Source organism: Purpureocillium takamizusanense, chromosome 7 (genome assembly GCF_022605165.1).
Source record: "Purpureocillium takamizusanense chromosome 7, complete sequence".
Taxonomy (NCBI): Eukaryota; Fungi; Ascomycota; class Sordariomycetes; order Hypocreales; family Ophiocordycipitaceae; genus Purpureocillium; species Purpureocillium takamizusanense.
Genome location: NC_063074.1, coordinates 1196299 through 1217810, shown reverse-complemented (window position 1 = coordinate 1217810; position 21512 = coordinate 1196299). Strand labels below are relative to the sequence as shown.

General features: G+C 57.6%; 7 protein-coding genes across 14 annotated transcripts; 6 read left to right on the top strand and 1 right to left on the bottom strand.

Annotated features, from left to right (window-relative positions):
• The first annotated feature begins 70 nt into the window (after nt 1–70).
• On the top strand, nt 71–4931 carry JDV02_007680 (uncharacterized protein). The gene is made up of 6 exons (XM_047989202.1): nt 71–573; nt 739–2034; nt 2097–2124; nt 2193–2908; nt 2965–3764; nt 3826–4931. The coding sequence occupies exons 2-6, from the start codon at nt 1723–1725 to the stop codon at nt 4085–4087; spliced, it is 2118 nt and encodes a 705-aa protein (XP_047845201.1). The 5' UTR covers nt 71–573; nt 739–1722; the 3' UTR covers nt 4088–4931.
• JDV02_007679 (uncharacterized protein) lies at nt 4609–6492 on the bottom strand. Of its 2 annotated transcripts, XM_047989200.1 has the most exons (2): nt 6223–6492; nt 4609–6136 (listed from the first exon to the last, which is right to left on the bottom strand). In XM_047989200.1, the coding sequence occupies exons 1-2, from the start codon at nt 6436–6438 to the stop codon at nt 4871–4873; spliced, it is 1482 nt and encodes a 493-aa protein (XP_047845199.1). In that variant the 5' UTR covers nt 6439–6492; the 3' UTR covers nt 4609–4870. The 2 variants fall into 2 exon arrangements, with proteins under 2 accessions (XP_047845199.1, XP_047845200.1); XM_047989201.1 differs by having other exon boundaries at nt 4609–6492.
• Nucleotides 6493–6835: 343 nt separating this feature from the next.
• On the top strand, nt 6836–8474 carry JDV02_007678 (uncharacterized protein). The gene is made up of 6 exons (XM_047989199.1): nt 6836–7156; nt 7222–7305; nt 7360–7371; nt 7434–7530; nt 7581–8079; nt 8129–8474. The coding sequence occupies exons 1-6, from the start codon at nt 7057–7059 to the stop codon at nt 8453–8455; spliced, it is 1119 nt and encodes a 372-aa protein (XP_047845198.1). The 5' UTR covers nt 6836–7056; the 3' UTR covers nt 8456–8474.
• Nucleotides 8475–8738: 264 nt separating this feature from the next.
• JDV02_007677 (uncharacterized protein) lies at nt 8739–11851 on the top strand. 7 transcript variants are annotated; one of them, XM_047989194.1, is made up of 8 exons: nt 8739–8890; nt 9326–9433; nt 9516–9660; nt 9961–10142; nt 10281–10409; nt 10476–10788; nt 10841–11050; nt 11101–11851. In XM_047989194.1, exons 1-8 carry the CDS (start codon nt 8878–8880, stop codon nt 11279–11281), a joined length of 1281 nt encoding a protein of 426 aa, XP_047845193.1. In that variant the 5' UTR covers nt 8739–8877; the 3' UTR covers nt 11282–11851. The 7 variants fall into 7 exon arrangements, with proteins under 7 accessions (XP_047845193.1, XP_047845191.1, XP_047845197.1 ...); XM_047989192.1 differs by having other exon boundaries at nt 9961–10409; nt 11101–11242; nt 11295–11851; XM_047989198.1 differs by having other exon boundaries at nt 8739–9192; nt 9326–9660; nt 11101–11242; nt 11295–11851.
• Nucleotides 11852–11972: 121 nt separating this feature from the next.
• On the top strand, nt 11973–13081 carry JDV02_007676 (uncharacterized protein). Its single transcript, XM_047989191.1, has 2 exons — nt 11973–12454; nt 12525–13081. Exons 1-2 carry the CDS (start codon nt 12185–12187, stop codon nt 12849–12851), a joined length of 597 nt encoding a protein of 198 aa, XP_047845190.1. The 5' UTR covers nt 11973–12184; the 3' UTR covers nt 12852–13081.
• Nucleotides 13082–15156: 2075 nt separating this feature from the next.
• On the top strand, nt 15157–17937 carry JDV02_007675 (uncharacterized protein; the record flags this gene model as incomplete). Its single annotated transcript, XM_047989190.1, has 3 exons — nt 15157–15244; nt 15297–16265; nt 16319–17937. 3 exons carry the CDS (start codon nt 15157–15159, stop codon nt 17935–17937), a joined length of 2676 nt encoding a protein of 891 aa, XP_047845189.1.
• A 1364-nt stretch (nt 17938–19301) lies between these two features.
• On the top strand, nt 19302–20461 carry JDV02_007674 (uncharacterized protein). The gene is made up of 4 exons (XM_047989189.1): nt 19302–19573; nt 19751–19976; nt 20123–20224; nt 20304–20461. Exons 1-4 carry the CDS (start codon nt 19511–19513, stop codon nt 20444–20446), a joined length of 534 nt encoding a protein of 177 aa, XP_047845188.1. The 5' UTR covers nt 19302–19510; the 3' UTR covers nt 20447–20461.
• The last annotated feature ends 1051 nt before the right edge of the window (nt 20462–21512 follow it).

The window sequence follows — 21512 nt, the reverse complement described above, 5'->3', positions numbered from 1 at the left end:
GCAGCGTCGCACCCACTTGGCCGCAGTCATCTGGGACCCCTGCTCGTCATCAGTACTACTACACACATGTAGGAAGTACTGCCCTTGACGGAGCGTTTGAGGATGAGCCCGGATTCTACAAGTACGTGCACATGGGATACCCGCTGAGCCCCCTGCCTGTGGCCAATCTAGCGTTGTCAAAAATCAAAATATCTTCAGGCGAAGATCACTTGCTCGTTCCGGGGCCCCGATATATTCAACGAGGAAAGGGTGTTTGGAACCCGAGCCACATTACCTTCAGGCTGCGAAGGGTACCAAAGGACTGGGTTACGGCCCCATCTAGTCTTCAAAACTGTTCGCGGCATTCGTTCAGGTCCAGTCTCGTCCCGCACAAGTCTCGTGACGGGCCTTACTTGGCACACTGCCCTGAACATGTTGAATAGGCGTAGCTTGCGGAGGCATTGACGGCACATCGCCGCACCAAACACAACGAGGAGCGAGATCCATTCTCCCCGAAAGGGGCCCCAAATGCGAGCACACACGCCAGTGCCCTCCTTGCCTCCAGAATCTCTGCGAATTCCGGAACAAGCCAAGGTGTGTGTGTGGCTGTTATCCCCCTACCCCCCCTCCGCCCACCACCCTGTCTGCAGTCTTAAGTTACATATTCAGCTCCCCAGGAACATCCATGACCGTATTGACCTCCAAGAAACACAGCACCACAGTTCTGCTGCTTCAGGTCTCTGACCCTTCTTTCTACAGATCCACTGGCCCGTGCCGCCTGCTTCATCGGCGGCTCCCTCTTACTTTAATCCTCAGCACACAGAGAGCGCCGGCCAGGGATCCCCGCAAGTTATTCGTTTTTCTCGGTTTTTCTCGGGACCAACAAGCCGTCTCTCTGGCATCCTCCTGCTCTTGACTGAGAGAAGTTGAGAGAAACAGCCCCGTCCCCCGAGATATCTCGTGACCCCTGGCTTCGCCGATTGCCGCTTGCCCACTTTGGAAACCACGTGGTTCCAAGATTTCACTGGCGGATCCTGTCTTGCAACGACACGTCTTAATCTGGGCTGAGTTGCGTCTAGGCTATACAGCCCCTTTGTTATATTCCTAGTCAACAGCAACAACCGACTCGACAGCCATCGCGCTTCATGGCCTCTGAAAACGCCACTTCCTGCACGCTCCCCTGAGATCTGCCGTTGGTAGGCTGGTGCGTCTTGATTTGGTCACCATCGCCCTACAACTTAGGACTTTGCTCGCGGGATTCATCCGATGTGGGTGAACGCGGATTCCGACGCTTGGTTGATTAGGAATTGGATCACCTCGATGAGTCGAGCCGCAACCAGAAGTTTCCCGCCGGCTGAGCAGCGTTTCTAAGCCGCGTTTGCTACGCGCCATTCCACTGCCGGTGATCATCAGGGCTTCTCCGGACACGGGCATTACCGCAATATCTCAACGGGGCCCGTTGCAACCGGGCCATCATTCGGCTCCATCAGACACGACGTGGCTCTGTCCACCTCTGTCGACCTTCCCTGTCGCCGCGGACGGGTGCTACTTTCCTATATCTGGACTGCACAGGTTCCTTTATGAGGCTGTTGTTTTGATTTTGATTCAAGCTGAACTTTCTGACCGGTCGCTTATTCCTTATTGGGCTGAGCATGAAACATACATCACAACAACCGTACTTCAGCCTCTGAAGTTCTTCGGTGGACCCTCGAGTCAACTGCTTTGGGTCAACAACCGGTCTCGATGGGCGACTACTATCACCATTTCCTGACATCCATGTCAGGGGTGGAGGACTACTCTCCTGCAGGTTTCCAGCACAGCCCACAGCTGCCCGGCGGACTTATTTCCACGCAGGGAAATCCCGCCGCCCTCGCATACCAAAGCACGCAGCGTCTTGGATATATCAGAAGCTTTCCCGAGCCCACTTTCCCGAACACACCCAAGCCGTCGAAGGGTCGCAGGAAGGTAGCAGCTACTGTCGGCAATGGAACAGATCACGTCAAGCATCGAAGAACGCGATCAGGGTGCTTCATGTGTAGAAGCAGGCGGGTCAAGGTATGTCGGGACGCCAATATCTGTGAGGCTTGGAGTCTCGTTGCTGATGGTAGTTTTCACAGTGCGACGAGACACGACCCATATGCGAACGTAAGTGTCTGGCTTGACCTTGTACTATGGCGCGCTTCCAATTCCTCAACAGCTAAATCGATTTTTAGGCTGCAAAAAAGGCAACCGTGAATGTATTTATCCAGATCCGCCCGGCCCCAAGGGTGCGCCAGGCCCCGGCAAATCTAAAGAGATGCAAAGTTCCACCTGCAAGGCGAGCCCCAGTTCGTCGAACGAAGGCGATGAAGATGATCGCGAATCAAGTAACCAGCTCGAGACGATTTACGATGACGATGAATCCGAGGATGCGCTTCAGCAGGCTCCCGGACCACATTCCCAGCCAGTAGAATCCTGCGGGTTGCCTCATGAACGACAGGGCTCCGAAGGCCTGATCGAAGACGGTGTTCAGGTCTTGTCCTCCCCCTCGACTTCTACTGCTGGAAGCATCAGTGTCGCTACAAGACAGTCGTGCGATCTTCCTAGTTCAGGTGGACGCACAGATTGGTCACATCTCCCCCCCGACTTTCAGCACCACCTTACCTACTATGTCGACAACATCACAAATTACCATTACAGCCTGGCCAACGACGGCGATGCCTTTTTCGGGACGATCATGCCCAGCCTCGCCATCAACCACGAGCCGCTGCTATACGCCCTAGTCGGCTTCTCGGCGTACCATGCAACGCTGGAGAATCCAAACGGGCAGCTTCAAGACTTCCTGGGGTATTACAACAGAAGCGTCACACTTCTGCTTGACTGTATCAAACGAAAGGAGACCAACAATGTCCCGGTTCTTGTCACAATTCTGCAGCTTGCAACCATGGACGTAAGTTCACGCGCTGTGCCGGCCTCAGTTAGCAAGTGTGCTAACCACTACAATAGGAATTTTTGGGTGACTGGGTGAACTTGATGGGCCATCAGAAAGCCGCGCTTGAAATCATCACAAAGGTCTTCACGCCAGAGACGGTCATGCTCACTCCTGTTGGTCGCGCCTGTTTAAACTGGTACAGTCGATACGACAACTACGTCGCCATCATGGGCGGGTTTCCTACGGAGCTTCCTCGCGAATGGTTTGAAGTCATGGTAAGCTATAGCCAGAGCCATGCTGCAGTGGAAACGGGAAACGTGCGCTGGAAGGCAGATGAGCGCTCTTCCAGACTGAGAATGATAAGTTACGACATGTCTATGCTGTACGCTCGCGGCAGTCGAGGGCAAATATCTCCTGAAGGCTTTCGCGAAAGCCATGAGCAGATAACGCAAAGGCTCTTGGATTGGAAGAGCAGTTGGGACCCAGCACTGACAGACCCGGCCTATCTCGTCACCGACTTCTCTTACCAAAGACCACTTGATGTTGAAGATATCGTGGATCCGTACGAAAAAGGGATCTTGTTCAAGCCGCCTCTATTCACCACCACCCTTATTACGGCCGAGTGGCACTCAATCTTCATCATGCACCTATCGCAGTCCATTGATACTCCACAGTCGCAACTGTTTGAGGAGATAGGGCAGCACGCCTACGTCGCATGTCAATATTTCGAGTCCGTGGAGTTTTGGCCCCTGAAGCCTAAAGGAGCCTTGATCTCGCTGCAGCCATGCATATCCATCGCGGCCCTCTTTCTGCCGCATGATATGCGCCATCAAATGTGGATTCGGCGCAAGTTTGCCCTTCTTGACATGCTGGGGTAAGTTTTCCCGCACAAAGCGCATCCACGGAGAGCACTGCGATCCTGACATCAGCAACAGGTGTATACATCCCACGGCACGCCGGATCAAGATGGCACAGGTGTTCCGTGACCCTTCGTGTGCGCGTTGGTGGCTTCCCAATGACGCTGGGTTGACTCCCGTCCTGCAGAATATACGCGCATTCGCAGACGACCGAAACGCGGCAGCTGTGAATGCGCAGCAGGAGAACATTCGAGAAGTAAGGCATCTTTTCGCCAAGCTGGAAGTAGGCCTCGCCGAGCCTGATGCGCAAGTCAAAGCCGGCGAATCTACTGGCCATTGACCAAATCAGAGCCCAGGCTTAGCCGCTCCCATGTCACGAAAGTTTTGAGTTGGGTCCGCGTCCACAGCATATGGCGGCAGGAGGCTCTCCTACGACAGAGCTTAGTGAGACCTCGCCAGATATTCGAGACGTCCTGAATGCAATACACTTGGTTAGAAGGGAGTTGCCGATTGAAATGCCTCACCTGAGAGAATGCAAACAAAAGTGTTCGACTACTGGCAGCCGGCTTAGCTTTGCTGCGACACGCGAGCTCATATCATGCCTTCCTACATCATGGTCGGCATCACTACGCCTTGGGCGCGGACATTGCGGACTTGCATGATCGGAAAAATTTCGACGAAAGCGATGAATTCAGGTCTGGGTGGGTGAGGCGACAGGAATCGGTGATGGGAGTTCTATATGACAGGTGATAAGATGACGTTTCATCTATCAAGGGGAAGGAAGGGATGCATTCAAGCCAACACTAAAGTTGCCCTTTGCTCTCGCATTGAGTACCTGCAACGGCGTCACGAGAGGAGCTCTTTACAATCCGTACGGCACGCACTGTGCCATTCGTTACAAGTGTCATACACATGGGACAGATTCGTCCCGCCGCGCTAATATACAAACACGGATACTCCTCGCCGCCGTTTCCCAATCATCACTGGATATTGGCCGAAGTGCTCACCCGCCCAGCCTACGTCAGTCCCAGGCCGTCTTCCAATGAGGCACTCGTACGTGGTTCTCCTTGAGGGGTATAATGCCGTGCCTGCGTTACTACGTTTCCTCCAACTTGTCTCGCCGCTACTGTGTCTCAGCCTCGGGCTTATCTTCGGTGAGCTTTGCATCCTCGCTTGTCTCTGCTGCTGTCTCTTTTGGTGATTCGGCGGCCTCGTCGGTTGGCGGCTCGGCGCCTTCCTCGACGGGTGCCGCTTCTGCCTTGTCATCTGCCTTGGCATCCTCACTGGCCGTGGGGGCCTCCACAGGCGTCATGTCCTCGGGTGAGTCAGCGGTGTTGTCCGGCTGCAAGGGCTCGATCTGCGGCTCGTCATGCTCAGGCTCGACTTCTACGACTGTCGCATCGGGGCCTGACACGGATTCCGACTTTGTGTGCTCTTGTGTCGGCTCGTGTATGGACGTGTTTCGTCGCGTGGATGACTCCATTGCGGAGTGGTCGACAATGACTGGGACCTCTGCCACCTCGGAGTCTTCATCTTCGCCATGTGGCGCCGAGATGTGCATATCTTCCATCTTACTGGACACAGCGTCTGTTTCCTCTTCGTCAGATTCCATTACGGTCGTCACCGCGCTCCCCGTCGAAGGGCTGCTCCTAATATGCCTTCGAGTGTTGGTGCGGCTGCTGGGGTGCAGCCCGTCATCTTCAGGGCCGCCTTGCCGCTGCTGAGAAGGCGATGGCTTTAAAATGGACGGAGGAGGATTCTCGACCTCTTGCTCCTGCTGGAGGCCGTCCAGACCTTCGGCTTCAGGTGGGAGTTTGTAGTTCTCGGCAGGCAACAAGTCGTACAAGTCGCAGACGGTCTTGAAGAAGACGTAGAGCCCGGTCTGCCCCTCGACGGTCCAAAAGACGCTGCGGTGCTGGAACCAGGCATGTGCGAAGATGCGGTGCAATCTCCGGAAGACGTTGACCAGGCTTTTGATACCGAAATTCTTGCTATGGGGGTCGTTGAGGACGACAAAGCGGCTAGGGAAGATTTTCTGGTCTGACACGACGTTGGCCGCCCAGTCGAGGGTGTGACAGCAATAGTCGATGGCGCAGCAGCTCTTGGGCTGCTCGTGTACGGCGCAGAGGAACTGCCACTCGGAGGCACGCATCTCGGGGCAAGTGTTGGCGCTGCAGGGAGGCGTGTCGAAGAGGAAGCCGACGATGAGGGAGTTGCACTGCGAGATGAGGAAGCGGCAGAGCTCGTAGAGCCATAGTGTTCGGTCGATACCCGGCGGCGGTTGCGCAAGCTGGAGGGCAGAGGCGCGGGTCAACGCCTGGGTGCCGGAGGCCGTGTGGTGATAGTGCAGTGCGGCGAGGTGCTCCTGAAGCTGGAAGGCGGAGTCGAGCTGCCCCGGGCGTAAACTGTCAGCAACTGTTCCTCTTCTTGGTCGCTCGTCCACCTCGCATGATGGAGAAGAGCAGATCGGCATACTTCATTCAGAGGAACTAGGGGAGGCCCGGCCGCCATGTCGGCAGCCTTGGTGCCCGGGTGTATGCGCCGCCGCGAGTGGTCATCGAGGACCGTCTGCTCCATCTGCGTTGGCTCTGGGCTGGCCGCCGCGCCGCCAGAGGGACTCTTTGGGCCGATTTGGATCTCGGCCGGCGGCGGGGGGCTCGGCAGACGCGGCGAGCTTGGTGCCAGCGCCATGTTGTTTGGTAGTGCGGCACGGCGCGTGCGCTGTTTCTGGGGGGGGGGGGGGGGGGAGATGACGAGAAGGAATTTGTTTGGGAGAGGAGGTGAAGCTGGTGATGGCCCGTGGGTGTTGACCTCCAGGCTGCTGCGCAAGGTAGCTTGACCCGGCGCTAATAAGGCAAGGTACTTTGGTACCGTGGACACGGTGAAGGAACGCCTGCTGAGGCTGCTGGGTGCCTGCCGGATGGCTGGCATGGAACCTGACAGAGCTTCCTGCTTGCTGAGGTAACCTGAAATTGGGGTAACTCTTGGATTGCTGCATGAGGTGTCAGAGGAAAGGCGGATCTTAGTGGCTGAAGCACCGGGAGCATCCATCCATTGCCGCCAGCGTCCAGTGCCAACGCCCCGGAAACCCACTGCAGCCGCCTAGGACCGGCTCTCTCTGGAGGCACCTATGGATCTCGAAAGCACCCAAACCAGTAGAATCAACATTTTCTCCCACTCATTCGCGCCATCGCCCGCTCTTTCACGGAGGGCCTCTTGAGTAAGGCGAAACTGAAGGCACTTTTATCCTCACTTGCCATTCATTCTCGGCCCCGTCTTAGCCGACGGCGCGCAACGCCTGGGCCGCCCATGGATCTTGACGATGACGTACCGCCGCAGCTCGTTGACACTGCCGTCGCGGCTTCAGAAGAGGAGCTCACTATCAAAGTCCCGATCACGATAGTAACTGGTATGACAGCCTGTACAAATCGCGAAACAATGCGCGTCCGACTCACATTCATGGTCGTCGTACAGGCTACCTCGGAGCCGGCAAGACAACGTTGCTCAACTACATCCTCACGGCGGAGCATGGCAAGAAGATCGCCGTCATTATGAATGGTCCGAGACCCCTCACAATCTAGCCTCAGGCATTCACTGACACTGAGCGAGCAGAATTCGGGGATTGTAAGCATGGGAAACTGGAAAGCTGGCAACGGGGACGCGTGTCTGACTTGAAACCCACCCAGCACTCGACATCGAAAAGTCCTTGACCGTCAACAAGGGTGACGAGAAAGTTGAAGAATGGCTCGAAGTCGGCAATGGTTGCATATGTTGCTCTGTTAAGTGCGTATAGCCTTCCTCTGCCTTACGTATGCGGCTGACAGCGTTGCCAGAGACACGGGGGTGAATGCAATCGAGTCTCTAATGGAGAAGAAGGGTGCCTTCGACTACATTCTCCTTGAGACGACCGGCCTTGCTGACCCAGGCAACCTGGCGCCCTTATTCTGGGTCGACGATGGCCTGGGGAGCACGATATACCTCGACGGCATTGTTACCCTGGTGGATGCCAAGAACATCCTGCGCAGCCTCGACGACCCCAGCGGCAAGGTTGAGGGGCATGATCACCACGACGACCACGGCCCTTTGATGACTACGGCCCACGTGCAAATCTCACACGCCGATGTCATCGTCATCAACAAATCAGACCTCGTCAGCCCGGAAGAGCTTCAAAGGGTGAGGGAGAGGATAGAGTCCATCAACGGCCTTGCCAAGGTTCACGTCACCGAGAAGAGTGCAGTCCCCCATCTGGAGGGATTCCTGCTAGATCTACATGCATATGACCAGTTCAACGAGGCAGAGGCCAGGATTAAGGGCCATAGCCACCTAGACCCGGTACGTCTCTGCTTACGTCACGGGGCGGAAGGAATCTGACGCGTCCTAGACGATATCTACCATATCGATACCCGTGCCTAGACTGCGCCCGGATCAGCTGGAGGCTGTCGACCGCTGGCTGCGGTCTGTGCTGTGGGATAACCAGCTTCCAGGCAGAGATGGAGAGAACGACTTCGAGATTCACCGGTCCAAGGGTCGCATTGTGCTTCAGAATGGCGAGGTCAAGATGATGCAAGGCGTGCGGGAAGTGTTTGAGCTGATCGACGCCCCAGACGGCGCGCCTGCCTCACCGGGTCAGGAGGGAAAGATCATCTTCATCGGTAGAAAGGTGGGTGATGTAGATTTCGAGTCCAGTTTTAGACGAGTGGTGCAATAAAATGCCACGGATTTCCCTTCCTTTTTGTGGCTGGTGATGCCCATAGCGGCAAGATGAGCTGGAACGATTGAGTTACTTGGGCAGGTGACAGTCGACATTGTCGCCGCAAACCAGCAGCAACTGCCTAACATGCGTATCCATCCGCCTTCAGCCTCGAGTGGCGCGAAAGCCGGCGTGATTGGCCGAATGGCGCATTTCGGGACGGACCCACTTGTTTCCGGCCACGGCGCCAGCGAACGGCTCAAGCCTTGGTAGCACCAGCCTGCCCTCGACCTCGACGACGCAATGCACAACACGTCGCTCTGCTGCAACAACGAAGCACACGATCCAGCGAACTCGAACCCGAAGGCGGAAGTCGCACCGTACGCTAGACGTCATTTGCGCAACGGGCCAAGCCACCGCCCGCGCGATCCAGAGCAATCATGAATCGGCCAGGTAGGACCAACCCAGATCTTCTCGTGTGGCCTCAGCCTCGAAACCGCAATACCGCAACGTCCGATGCACCTGCTTCGAGCCAACACACCCGACGCCAGGCCTGAGCAGATGGCTACGTCGATAAGGCATTGCCTGCGCCGAGGCTCGGTCTGCGCGACGATTCTCGACAAATTTCTGGCTGCTGCTACGGTGCCGTCGAGCCAGGCATGGCCGAGGAGCGCAGGGCGAGGCATGGCGTGGCTGCTATGGACAGTGCTCGATGCATTGGTGCTTCGACCGATGCGACCGATAACGTACAAGGTGCACTCGAGACTGCGTCGCCTAGAGTGGCCCGCGAGTAGCGCGTCAAGCGTCGCTGGCGCATGCATGGGCACCCGAGGCTGAGCTACGCGCAATCATGAAGAAGTCGATGCTGACTCCGGCTGGCAACGATAGGTGCGGTACCGCAGACAATACGGGGAATGCCTGGCAACTTTGGGGGCCAGCAACAACCTCAACAACCGGGCAGGTCGGTCTCTAGCCGGTTGCCGAACGGGAAGTTAGGTACTTGCTCATCGACCCCGTCTTCAGTCCACGCCTGGCGGCGGCCAGTGAATGACGGCTGACCGAATTCGTTGGGGCACAGTGAACAATAGCAATTCGGGCTGGGCTTTCGGGGGGGGAGTCCCCATGGGCGGTGCTGGGTTCAACCAGGGCCGCCAGCTGGGCGGCAACGTTAGCTTTGCCCAAAGCTTGAGCGGGTCGCAGCCTGCCACTCCTTTGGATCCCACGTACGTACCTGCCACTCTGCTCTGTTTCTGTCCGTTGCCCAACACTTCATGCCCCCAACGGCGAGCTCTCGTCGTGCACTTTCGCCATGCCCAAGAAAGCCCGGCTTGTCAACAGGGCCAACAACATGGCACACCAGGGGAGCTCTGCCGACCCATCCAAGGGTCTAGCCTACTCTGCTGTGGTCAAGGGGTACATCGCTTCATACTTTATTCGCATGCTGTTTTATGACAACCCATCGATCAGTATTCGTTTCCTCCAGAGAACGGATGAGTAACCGGCTAACCGACGACTTGTCACAGCGAGTTTCCGTCATTGTCAACGACACCGCAGCTCAACAGCGCTAGCCAAGCATGGTCAAATGCGGGCTCCCGAAACCCAAGCGGTCCTGGTCAGCGCAACCAGTCGACGCCGATATCATCTCAACAAGGCCAGGACGACATCTTTACCCCTCCCTCGACATCGAGATTGCAATCTAGCCAAGGTTCGTTGTATCCCAGTGGCGTATGGGCCAAGTCTGCCATTCCATGGCGTTATTTTCCCAGTAACGTTGGCCTCCGCCTGCTGCGCCGAGCTGTCGACAGAGAGAATGGACGAAGTGACAGCGCTGACCTGCCATCAGTAGGATTCGGTCCTCAGGCTCCTGGCTCGGGGCAAAGTCAGGCACACCGGGGTAACGGCCTGTTGAATGCACTGTCTGCCAACAGTCGAGCAAGCGAAGCGCGAACACCGCCGGGAGTCGGACCGCTAGGTGCGTCGATATCCACGTTGACTCCAAATACTGTGCTGACCCCACTTGATGCATCTCGGACGGCAGAAGGAAAGCAACCCCAGTCTTTGTTTCGAGATGACGGGTTCAGCAAAACTCCCTTAGGTGCCGATGCTGGCTCGCAAGCCACTGACGCACGGGGTAGCTTGGGTGTGATAGGAAACGAGAACCCGAGTGGCAAGTCGGAGAAGGACAAGGCCAGCCAATCCGCAGACGTTGTCGACCCTCTTTCTGGGATGCCTGCGGTGGACAAGTGGGGTATCAAGGGTTTGCGAACTCTGATGAACAATTATCCCGATTATCACGCGATGGTAGTAGGCATGGACCCAGGCTCTTTAGGACTGGACATGACCTCCCCAGAGTAAGTCTCGGAATCAAACTGCGACGCTACGATCCACGCTCACTGGAGATAGCCTCATCTCCACTCAAAACTACTCCCTCTTCGATGACCACCCGCCCAGGCCCACGGTCGACGCAGGAAAGTTCAGGCTGCCTGATTGTTACAACGTTACCAACGTCCAGCCAATCGAGACCAAGATCCAGAGCTTCAACGAGGAGACGCTTTTCTGGATATTTTATAGCTGTCCTGCCGACATCAAGCAGCAGATGGCCGCCGTGGAACTGTGAGTATTGGTGTGCGCAGATCGAGAGAACGGTATACTAACCGTTCCAGGCACTCACGAAACTGGCGCTGGCATAAGAAGCTGGCGATATGGCTCACCAAGGACGACCACATGACACCGCAGATCTTGAGTCCGAATCACGAACGAGGGTACTACGTCGTCTGGGACGCGGGCAACTGGCGGCGGGATCGGGTTGGTCAAATTGCAGCTCCAAAACCTGGCATACACTGACGCACGGATATAGAGGGAGCTCACATTGCACTACGGCGACCTAGATACGTCGCTGACCCAAGGCCCGACATTGGCTTGAGGGCCAGCAGGAGAACGAGAGGCTCGTATGTTTAACGAGGCTGCGCAGTGCTTGTTGCAGTGACTTGATGAATGGTCCGCGGGGGTCAATCGGCGTTTCAGCCTCTACGAGTAGGGGCAGGGGACTGGCATTGCTGCGGCATTGGGAATGGGTTCGGCGGCCAGACGGCCTTGGAATGCATTTTCGGGTTATACGGGGTAGACCTACTGCTGCGGACGGGCTGGCGTGACCAGCCGAGGGGGTTGCTTATCTGCTTCCCGATCAATGAAGCTCAATGTGCCCTTTGTCGACGGTATGGCTCTGTGAGACATGCTTAGTGGCCGACGATGCGATGAGTTGATGTCCAGCGTGCCCGTAACGATGAGAAGCCGCACTCGAGATGAGGCAGTGGCTGGATCAAAGAACTTCCAACTTGGATGTGAGCAGTCACAGGGAGTGGTGTGTTTGGGTGTCACTAAGATACTTCGGAATCAGTTCCCGACGCTTTGAGCCGTTGTCGCGTGAGGTTGAGGTGGTCTGGCGCGGGGCGGTTTAGCCGAGGTTCCACCATAGCATTTATGCGGAGCGTCCCGCCGCAAGGCCATGTCCGTAACCTTGATTACACGTCAACCCCGACCACTCCAACCATCGCAGCCAGCGACGAGCATCGGAACCACGATCCTGCCCTATCGAAATCTCAACGTATACGTACACACCCGCGGCTTCATCTGCCGCTCGAGGCGCACATCGCCGACCCTCGCAGCACGTAGGATCCCAACACCGCCACGCATCGGCCCATCGAGGAGCGGGAACTTGACGGCGGGCGCGGCTGCGCAGGACACATAATGTCGGACGACCAGATCTCGCTGCCATATCTGGCAGCCATCCTGGTGGTGTCAGGTCTGATCATACGGTATCTATTCTTCTCGGGGCCGCCGGTTCCGAGAGCGACGAGGTCGCCCGAGGCGTTCCTGCGATCCCGGGAAGCGGCCGTGGAGAGGATACAGCAAATGTTCCCGCAAGCGGAGCGGAGAAGCATCCTGTGGGATCTCCAGCGTAACGGAGGCAACATACAAAACACGACAGAGCGCATCCTCGCCGGGCGCTTGGAAACGGTAGGTCCTACATCACGACCCGCCATGCAGCATTGTGCGAGGGCGAGACTGACAGACGCGCGACTGCCAGCCCCCGGTTACCTTCCAGCCGCCCCCTCCGCCCGGGCAAACGGCGTCGAGCTCGAGCTCCGCTTCGGTGACGAGACAGCCCGAGAAGCCGGCGCAGCCAGATCTGATCTCGCGGTACAATCTCGAAGGAAAGATCAAGGCGGGGTCGCCCGCCGCCGCCTTCTCGGCGGACGCGGAGGCAGACAAGGCCAAGAAGAGCAAGGGCTGGAGCTCGAATCGAGACGAGCGGCAGGCGGCGCTGCAGCGGAGGCGGGACGAGATGATCTTAGCGGCGCGGCGCAAGATGGAGGCCAAGATGGCGGCTGAGAAGGTAACGCAGGCGGATTGATGCGGGGTGGGGAGAGGCGGCAGTGTATGATGAATAAAGGGGCGACAGAGCATGCCATGTTTGCCTTGGTAGTCAGCCGAAATACAGCGATGTATCGATAGTTGGGTCACGCAAGGATGCTGAGCGGGCATGTGAGTGTGTGGCCCCCCTTTTGGTTTTGGCTGGACTTGGGTATTCGTGAGTGATCCGAGACACAGGGCGCGGAGCGAATACGAATACGTGAGGCGAGCTCTGGCATTTTGGCCAGAAAGCCTATCCTAAAACCAGGACGTCTGGCTTTACCCCAGAGATGTGCCTGGAGGGACAAAGATCGGCGAGGCGGCAATTCACATGCACGCTGCGAGGGCCGGGGGAGAGAGGGGGAGGGGCGGCGCGAAAGGCATGCCAGACAGCGGGTGTGGGCAGGCGCGGCTCATGTGAGCCGGACGAGCCCCAGCTGGTGAGCGGGCTGTCATTTGCGTGCAGCAGCCATCAGTCATAACTGAAGGGTAATACCGACAATGGTCGAGAGCGGGAGGCAGCGAGATATGCGTAGATGCCGGCGCCCTATGCAGTGTGGACGTAGGGTTTCGTTCCCATGTTCCCTCCCATACGAGGGTTTGGGACGATTTTGCTAGTGCGTATCAGCACCCTCGGGAAGGACGATACTATCCAGGGTCTTTGTCGAAGAATGGATGAATGGTCTCTTGGTTGCCTCTGCAATGCAGCCAGGTCCATATAGTAGGTGCAGGCCAAACATGGCCGTCTGTCCATCGGCACAGGCGGGCGAGAGAGATACTCCGCGAGGTCTGGAGGAGAGTCCCGTTCCGCGAAAGAGGGTGGCGGCTGAACCCTTGAACTTGCTCACACGGTCGTGTCAATTGCTTATTAGCCACCTTCTGGTGACGCTCTTGGCCGTGTCGTCTTTTTTCGCCGACCAGCAGTGGCACTGATCGTCTTGTGTTCCTGGTAGGTTGCGGATAAGTTCCATTGAGGCCGCACGTGCTGTCGCAGTGGAGCGGCCGCCTGTTGTGGCCACTGCCCCCTGCTGGACGGACGTCACCTGGGCTGGGCCGTCGACTCCCGCCCGTGTCCGGGTCTTTCACACCCGGGGGTTCCAGTGAGGCACCGACGGCCTCAGGCCCCGCCCGCCACCCGAACAACCAGCTGGAGGCTGGCTGGGTGGGATGGACCCTGGAAACGCCCGCCCGCGGCATCGCTGCATGACGAAGCCTGCGAAGCTGCCCCTGGGCTGCTGAGCCACATCCGTTCCGTCATTCCACAAGGGCACAAGCACACAGCCCCCGGTGCCGTCTGCGACCCGCCTGAGGCGTCACCGGGCCTACCTTACTTATTACCTTACTACTAAGAGGTAGGCTTGCAAGGCTTGGTAGGTACCTTCACTGGCCCACCGCCTCACCTCCACTCCCGCGGCTGCCTTCCAGGGTCTGTTTGGGCGGGCCCCAAGGCATTGACTGCTATTGTCGAGTCGTCGTGGCCAGCGCGCGGCAGCTCAAACCCCAGAACAACAAAACCTCACGCAATCACCACCGTCCACGGCGTCAATCATCTGTCCGCCCATCCGACCACATCGCACAGCCAAGCCAACGCACTCGCTCTGCGCACGACTGCGTTACCCTGCATTTGGAAGCCGCTTTTTCCGTGCAACCTTTTCCCTGCCATCAGACTCGCGCTCATCGTGCAGCTGACGTCACTTTGGTAAGTCCTGAGTTCCTTTCTTCTGCATGCAAGCTCGGCGAGCCTGCAGTTTGCGCGTCGACTGCGCCATCCCAGACAAATCCAGCACGCAGGCAACCCCGCCGTCTTCTGGTTGGTCTCTGCCTTGCTTGTTCGGCTGTGCGGACCTAGCGGCCGCCCTCGTATTCCCCCTTCTGCCGTCCCGAGCATCTTGCTCATCTGCCCTTGCCAACACTGCGTGACTAGCCAGGCTGGTTGCGATCGTGACGCGATTACCAGCCGGGCTTGCTCACTTCACAACGCCTCGAACCGTTCCTCGCCCATGCTACAGATTGCTAACCACGGAGACTTCAGCGTCGGAGCCTAAGGAATACGCCCCCGCACCCACGTCCTTCCAGCTGCGAGGCGTCGCGCACGCGCGCACCCTTCACCAGACCTCGTTTGGGTCTGCACTACCAAAATCGACCGCACCCCCACGCGACAAACAGGCTTCAGGCGTCCCTAAGCGCGGGCCCTCAAAAGCTGCGAGCGCTCTCGAATCCATACTCTGATATGGTGCTCAACGCAATATCGCTCTGACACTACGCCACCTCGTCGACATATCCCGCTCCTGGCGACTGGTCTTCCGATGGCTCCCACTAGGGACTACTACGCTGATCTGGAGCTGCCCACCACTGCAGACGTTACCGAGGTCAAGAAGCAATTCAGGAAACTAGGTAAGGCGGAATCGCTCGCCGACAAGGGATCTCCTCACTGACACCTCTCCAGCGCTCAAGTACCACCCCGATCGCAATCCTGGCAAAGAGCAGGAAGTCAACTCCAAGTTCCAAATCATCCAATCCGCCCACGAGGTCCTCTCCGACCCTCAGCAGAAGGCGAAATACGATGCGACGCTCAGTCGGACAAACAGGGTAGGCGCTTCGGGCGTCAAGGGCAACCCGTGGGCGAACGTTAGCCAGCAATTTCCGACGCCTCCTCGCCGCAACGCTGCCGCACGCAATGCGACGTCAGGGGCGCAGCGATGGCAGACTCGATTCTCCAATGGTGTTCCTCCCACGGCCAAGCAAGGCGCCGCAGCCGATCCAGAGGCGAAGAAGAACGCCGCCCGAGCCTTCGAAAATATGCGCAAGAGCCAGTCCCATGGAAGCAGCAAGAACGCGCAGAAAGAAGCTCGCCCATCACAGCCTCCTCCACCTCCACCCCGGACGGAGACGGCCAGACAGCGGGCGGAAGCCTCGTTTGGGGCGAGAAAATCTGGGTACCAGCCACGCGCAGCGGCGCCTGGGGACGAGCCCCCATTCTCTGCGGCGAGTTACTACACGAGGATGAACGCAGACCAGCGACAGCCGCCTCCGCCTCCTCCCCGGAAAGCCCAGGATGGCCCTATGCCCGATCCTCTTAGCCAGTTCCGAGACCGCGATGCCTTTGCAGACGCCCGACAGAGCACGCCATACACATCGCACGGTGGCGAGAAGACAAATCCGTTTGACGGCGTGCCTCTTGGCCGCGCCAAGAGCTCTGGGAGCTCATACCGTAGGGAGGAGCCGTCCGACTCGGATGATAGAAACGGAGGGAACCGCAGCTCTAGCGTCCCCAAATCCGGTCTCCATACGCCACAGGAAGATGCTCTTCCGACATACACCGCCGACGAGACAGGCGGCGACACGTCTTTCAAAGCCAGGGCTAACGCCAGCAATTTCTACGGGAGCCTTGACCCAACTTCAGATGCTCCGAACCGTGAGTCTCTCCCCATACTGTACCCATAGCTTGACCGCTGACACACTCGCTAGAGACCGAGCCTCAAGGCCAGGATGCCAGCGGCCCATCATTGTATGCCACTCCTTATGATTTGCCGTCAGTTGCGTGTTCTTCATTTTCAAATTGTGACGGCAGACACCCCGGATGTCTGAACTACGGCAGATGGGTTTTTCATGAGTATGAAATAAGCCATGACTTCAACGCCAGCGAAGTCCACCGCCAGAATCCGGCTTCTAGTGGAGACCAGGAAAGCTTCCAGAATCTCAGTCCTTTCGAGCTGCGGCAGCACCTGCTTCTCGATCACTTGATAAAGAACAAGGGGGCCGACGGTTCGCCTGAAAAGGACAGGATGCATGCAGCCAGCTCAACCCCAGACTCGCATGATACGAGGGACTCTGCTGACCAAACTCTTGTGGGTAGCTTCAATTTTCCCGTGGGCGACGGCACTACCGAGCACAAATCGCCGACCACGGGCCAGAATCCGTTTGCCAAGACCAGCGTCGATGACATCAACACGCAGTTTGTCAATGACGAAAGGGAAAACACGTGGCAGTTCAGTGCCGGGAGTGGAGAGCCACAGGAGGGACGTACTCATAGTCGCCCTTCGTCGGGCGGCAGAAGCACGCGCCGCTCGCCGTTGAAGCGGCCGTCGATGCGACGACCCGAGCCCGAGCCTCCGGCTCCTCAAACGCAAGCCGAGACGAAGCCGACTGGGTTCAACGCTGATGAATGGGAGTTTGGACCACAGGCATTTGTCCCGCCACCAACGTCCGGCAACCCGGCCTCGCCCACGCGCCGTGCGAACTCTAAGAAGGTCAAGGCCAGGCCGACGGCAGGTAGTGCAGCCATTGTCGACGAAGACTCCAGCGAAGGTGAGACGTACGAATGGCGCGGCCGCAGTGCTGGGACAAAGCAGACGCCGGTAGATAGCCCTCAAGCCATGGATATCGACTCGCCTCCAACGGGACCAACGGCCGCCCCCTCGAGCGATTTCAACAACGCGCGCAACATACCCGTTGAGCCTACGCGGCCCGAATGGCGGCCCGGAAACGTCGATGCCGTGACTGGGGACGGCAAACCTCAGCGGCCGGAGAAGATACCCCTCGATCCGAACACAATGGGATCAGAGGACAGCGATGATATCCGCGCTAGCTTTGCGGATCTGAAGAACGTGGCTCCATTTGCCCGCGAACAGTCCGGTCTGCGATCCCTGGATGCTCTCAAGGACAGCCTGCCATTTGAGAGCAAAGCATCGGAGGAGATACCGATCAAGAAGCCCAAGGCACCGCCCCTTGACTTCCCGCCTCCTCCCGAGGCACCACGGCTGCCACCTACTGTGGCAATTGAGGGGATGAAGCCGAACGCGGCCTCGTGGAGCAAGTATCTTGAAGACTTCGAGACGTACCTGCAAGAGTGGGACAACTTTAACGGCCAAGTAGTAGACCACTTTGCCACGCGCAACTTCAATATTTCTTCCATCAGAGCCGCCAAGGGCTATGCCTTCTTGGGGGCTCGCAGCGACAGCGACATTCAGAGTTATATGCATTGGGTCCAACAGGACAACGACGTCCGGCGGCGATGGAGTGCGGCTTGCGAGGAGCATGAGAAGCGACTCGGCGAGTTCATGGCGTTCAGAGAGAAGATGAAGTAGAGCGTCGGATTTAACGGCTGGCTAGTGAGGCGCAGGACGGACTGCGTGCATTTTGCGTTGCTTTGATCACGGCAAGATGGATACCCATATCACGGCTACTACGACTGCATCTTGTTTGGAGTTGGTGGGGTTGCGACGAGCTGAGGAGGGTGCTTCCCAAGGCCAGACGCGCAGCTTGCGTTGCGCGCACAGCGCAAGGCGTTCTGATGGCGAAGGGTGAGGGCGAAGGGTGTTGCGTGTTTGTACAGGGAGGGCGTGCGTCGGTCCTGTCTAAGGGTTGAAGCTAGGGGAGCATGTCGCGTCTCTTGCATACGGGGCTGGCCGCGATAAGACACGACAGCAAACGACATGGATGACAAAGCGGCGCTGCAACGTTCTGTCCCTGAGCATGGTTTGGGGCCGCTTGAGTCTCTAGAGCGGAGGGGCATCAAGAGCAGCAATAGATTTAGTTGCAGAAGGAGCGGTCCGCTTGTCATGGAGCAGTGCGGTGCGTTGGTGTCGATGAAGTAAATGTCTGTAGTGAATTGGTTGAATCCACTCGGAACTTAACTGAAGGTTAGCATTGCATTGCCGTGCCACGGGTCTCATGGCTACACAAGTAAGAGAATGGCTGTTGATGCAGAGAGAATGTTTATTCTCAGTTTGTCTGGTAGCTCTTCTGTGGAACCTGCTCGTAGTTTCGACGTCGTAGTTTTCTCAACACCGGCATGTGGCCGGGCATCGCCGCGTGTTTAAAGTTGCAACTTTGCCAATAAACCCAGGACTTGCTTGGCTGATGGATGGATGCTCTCTGGGGGCTTCGAGGATGCAAATACTAGCCGACTGGGTTGTTTAATTTTCTGTTTTGCTTTGGTACGTTTTCGCCTTGCCGCATCGTGACTTGCCACTCTGCCGTCTCTTCAGGGCACATTCATTCATTCATTCATTGGCTTGAACCCGAAGAGATGGATGCCTGGAGAGTGTGTCGTCATGGCGAACAAGGAATGCCATTCTTCCACCAGCACGGCACGGCACGAACACGGCGTCGCCACAGCAAGCCTCCATGTGAGCTCCCCTTCCCAATCATCCACTGCAGTTGATGAACGGACAGCTGCCAGCGAGAGCTCGCTCGCCCGTTCGCTCCGCCGGGCCGCGCACCCGCCTGTCCGGGCAGTTGCCCAGCGCGCCTCTATTTTTTTTTTCTTTTCTCTTCTTTCCTGGTTGCCCGCGCACCTGGCGGACAGCCGGCGGCTGGTGCTGTTCAGAGGCACATGCCGCAATCAGTAACACCGCTTCGCCGCGGGTATAAAAGGCTGGCCCCCTTTGATTCTTCTTCTTTCTTTCTCTTTCTTTCTCTCTTCTCCTTCTCGTTCCGCGCAGTTTCGTGCACCTTTCTCACACGCTCTCCCGCACGGCATTACGCTCAACGCGCGCGTCTTGTTCCCCTTCCCACACCTGCTCAAGACAAACAAACACACAGCAACGGAGTCCACAACTGTGCCCCCAAACACGCTGCGTTGAAATTTTCGCAGTAGACTCGTCTTCTCTTTTCTTTCTTTCTTTTTAGTTTCATCTTTCTGCAACCCAAGCAACAATGTCCGACGTGGAAACTACCGCCACTCCCACCAAGTCCTCCGCCTGGACCGAGGAGGCCAAGGTACGTTGTCGTCGTCGTTGTCAACTCTCTCTCCACCGACGTGCAAAAAAAAAAAAAAAGGATTCTGTTCCCTTTACCTTTGCCCTTTTCTTTTCTTCTCTCCCCTGTCTGGGCTTCAAAGCACACAAGTAGCGAGGAGGAGGCTGACCGGGGGGCGCGTACGGCACGCACGCACAGGTAGAGCTGCTCCTCCGCATCATCGTCCAGCTCCGCGAGGACGGCAAGCAGGTCAACTGGTCGCGCATCAACATGCCCGGCCGTACCCTGAAGAGCATGCAGAACATGTGGACCAAGTTCAACAAGGAGATTGCCGAGCTCAAGAACGAGGAGGGCGCTGATGGCGGCGGCGGCGGCGGCGGCGGCGGCTCCAAGCCCGCTACTCCCACCCGGGCCAGAGCGACCCGTAAGTCCCTTTGACGCGAATCCGATGGATGTGCCTGTCCCCCTGTGGCAACTAGCTGCGTAGTTCCCTGGAGAGAGGCGGGGAGGAGAGGGAGAGAGGGAGAGAGGGAGAGAAAGCTCACTGACGTCTCTTGGTGAAACGCGTAGCACGTGGCCGCGGCCGTCCCAAGAAGTCCGAGGCGATTGTGGCTCCCGGAGCCAGCGACGACGAGGATGACAACAAGGTCACCCCAAAGAAGCGCGGCGCGGGTACGTAAAACTACTACGCACCTGACTGTAACTTCCGGCCACGAGAAGCGCCATCACCCTAACCATGCCGCTGTATCAGGTCGTGCCGCAGCCAATAGTGCCTCCAAGAGGATCAAGAAGGACGACGAAGAGGACGTCATCATCAAAGAAGACGTCGAAGGAGGCGTCGACGAGCTCGTCAAGACGGCCGAGTCTGAGATCGAGGAGTCTGTCGAGGTCTAGGCTTGTCGTGCCCTTTGCTTTGCGTTTTTACTTTTGCATCGGCGTTGGTTCATCACGCTGAGGACCTCATCGTATGGGCGCCTGGTTCTGGGACAAGGGCTTGGGAGGAGGTTTTCTATGGTACAGGCGTCATGATGCGGTGTTTCGGGCGACGAGTTATAAGTCTTTGCTCTTCAGTAGTGTCGGCGGCTTGTTCTTCTCGAGAGGGATAGGGTGAGATATCTCCTCTCGTAGCAGAGGACGGCGGATGCGGCCCTACTATAAACAGATTCTGTGTCTGGCGATTATGTCCGTTTGTGTGTCGGCTGTGAGAAACACGCGTAGGCGCAGTGCGACGCGGGGACAGAGACTTTTTTGTACGAGGCTGTCCCCAGTCCGCGGCTGTGGTTCAGTGTGTGTGTGTGACGGATGAATGCATGGACTAGTGTGCGCCGAGAAGATGGTTTGGGGCCACTGATGGGATAGGATACGGGGAGCACTGAGCGGAAGCCGTGGGTGATCTGGGACCTTCTCTGACGTGTGTGTGTGTGTGTGTGTGTGTGTTTGCCATCGCCCTTGTTCGTGGAGTCGCGGGGTTGACTTGCTACAAGGCTGGCACCCACGGGGCGCGTGCAGAGCGTGTCGGGCCGGCAGCAGAGGGCAGACTCAGAGAGCCTGGAGAGAGCGAGGGCCGTGGGATCGCATCCATCACATGGTTGTTCACATGAAGGCGAGACGAGGCGAGACGAGACAAGACGAGAGCCAAGGGGAAAAAAGGGGTGGCTGCTAGGCTGGGGACGTGGACTCATCGAGGCCGGCCGACTTGGACGGTTCCCCCCGCCCCCCCGTGACAGGCGCAGATCCGTACGTTGCTGAGCCGCATCGGTTGGCGGCCGCTGCCCGGGTTGATGAGAGGGGAGGGGGAGCTCTTGGCAAGCCGTCGGCGGGTGAGAAACGGGCGAGCACGGGGTGCACACACTGCGGATAGACTCGTACTTGTTCACAGTGGTGGTGATGGTGGTGACGATGGTGATGGTGGTTGAGGGTGGTTGACGAGGGTGTAGCCGTCAACCCCCATCATGCAACC